General features: G+C 35.9%; 1 protein-coding gene across 1 annotated transcript; it reads left to right on the top strand.

Annotated features, from left to right (window-relative positions):
• Nucleotides 1-463, top strand: LOC139690615 (membrane protein FAM174A). The gene is made up of 2 exons (XM_071588134.1): nucleotides 1-245; nucleotides 325-463. The coding sequence occupies exons 1-2, from the start codon at nucleotides 1-3 to the stop codon at nucleotides 461-463; spliced, it is 384 nt and encodes a 127-aa protein (XP_071444235.1).
• The last annotated feature ends 292 nt before the right edge of the window (nucleotides 464-755 follow it).

The following is a 755-nucleotide window of genomic DNA, read 5'->3' as shown; positions in this document are numbered from 1 at the left end:
ATGAGTAATGGTGTTAGCAACGGTGGTGAAAGTAAAAACAAAAGTGATGTTCCAGCCAAGCCTAAGCCAGTTGACACGTCTGTCTTTAGAAATGATGAAGAAATCAAGAACAATGCTACTCTCGATGGGACGTGGCATAGAAGTAGTGTTGAGACTTTGAATTTTGGAGCGCTGCTTAGGGGATTCTATGTATTTTTAGGCCTCAGCGTGATAGTGATAATGTATTTTACCGTAAGAGCTATCAGGTAACATGGATTTTGTTTACACGCCCGTATAACTTTAGTATTTTTTTCTATTTCGTAATTGTAATTGTTTTTTTAATAGGTTGGGCCGTAAGAAAACGAAGGTGAAGAAGTATGGCATTTTAGCTAGTAGAGAAGATTTAGAAATGACGCCCCTTGGTGTGGATGATGAGGAAGAAGACAACACGATTTTTGATTTGAGTAGCCACCCAGGACATTAACGGAAGTGAAAATACCGAGAAAACGTACTTTGCTTTTATCTAAGGCATTAACTATCTCGACAAGAGTCATGAAGTATATTTTTAATAAAACTTATAAGTACGAGGTACGTTTGTGGACTGTATTCAAGTGAAACTAATGAACTAAGTAATAAGGTTTCTTATTTCTAATTTTATATAATAAACAGTCTGTGATACTTGCATAAAAGAAGGCATTTGTAGTTCCCAAATCGGAGATGTTTTCGCGGAAGTGATTCTGGATTTCAATTGTGTTAAGTTTATGTTATTTGTTGAG

The sequence above is a fragment of the Hetaerina americana genome, unplaced genomic scaffold, assembly GCF_022747635.1.
Source record: "Hetaerina americana unplaced genomic scaffold, ioHetAmer1.1.p SCAF_1, whole genome shotgun sequence".
Lineage (NCBI taxonomy): Eukaryota > Metazoa > Arthropoda > Insecta > Odonata > Calopterygidae > Hetaerina > Hetaerina americana.
The sequence above is the reverse complement of the archived record's forward strand: the minus strand, read 5'-3'. Positions and strand labels throughout refer to the sequence as shown.

Excerpts from the sequence above, each read along its gene's own strand:
- LOC139690615 (XM_071588134.1), top strand. The coding sequence starts at position 1 with ATGAGTAATGGTGTTAGCAACGGTGGTGAAAGTAAAAACAAAAGTGAT. Across the intron at positions 246-324 it reads TTTACCGTAAGAGCTATCAG|GTTGGGCCGTAAGAAAACGA; the intron begins GTAACATGGATT and ends TTTTTTTAATAG.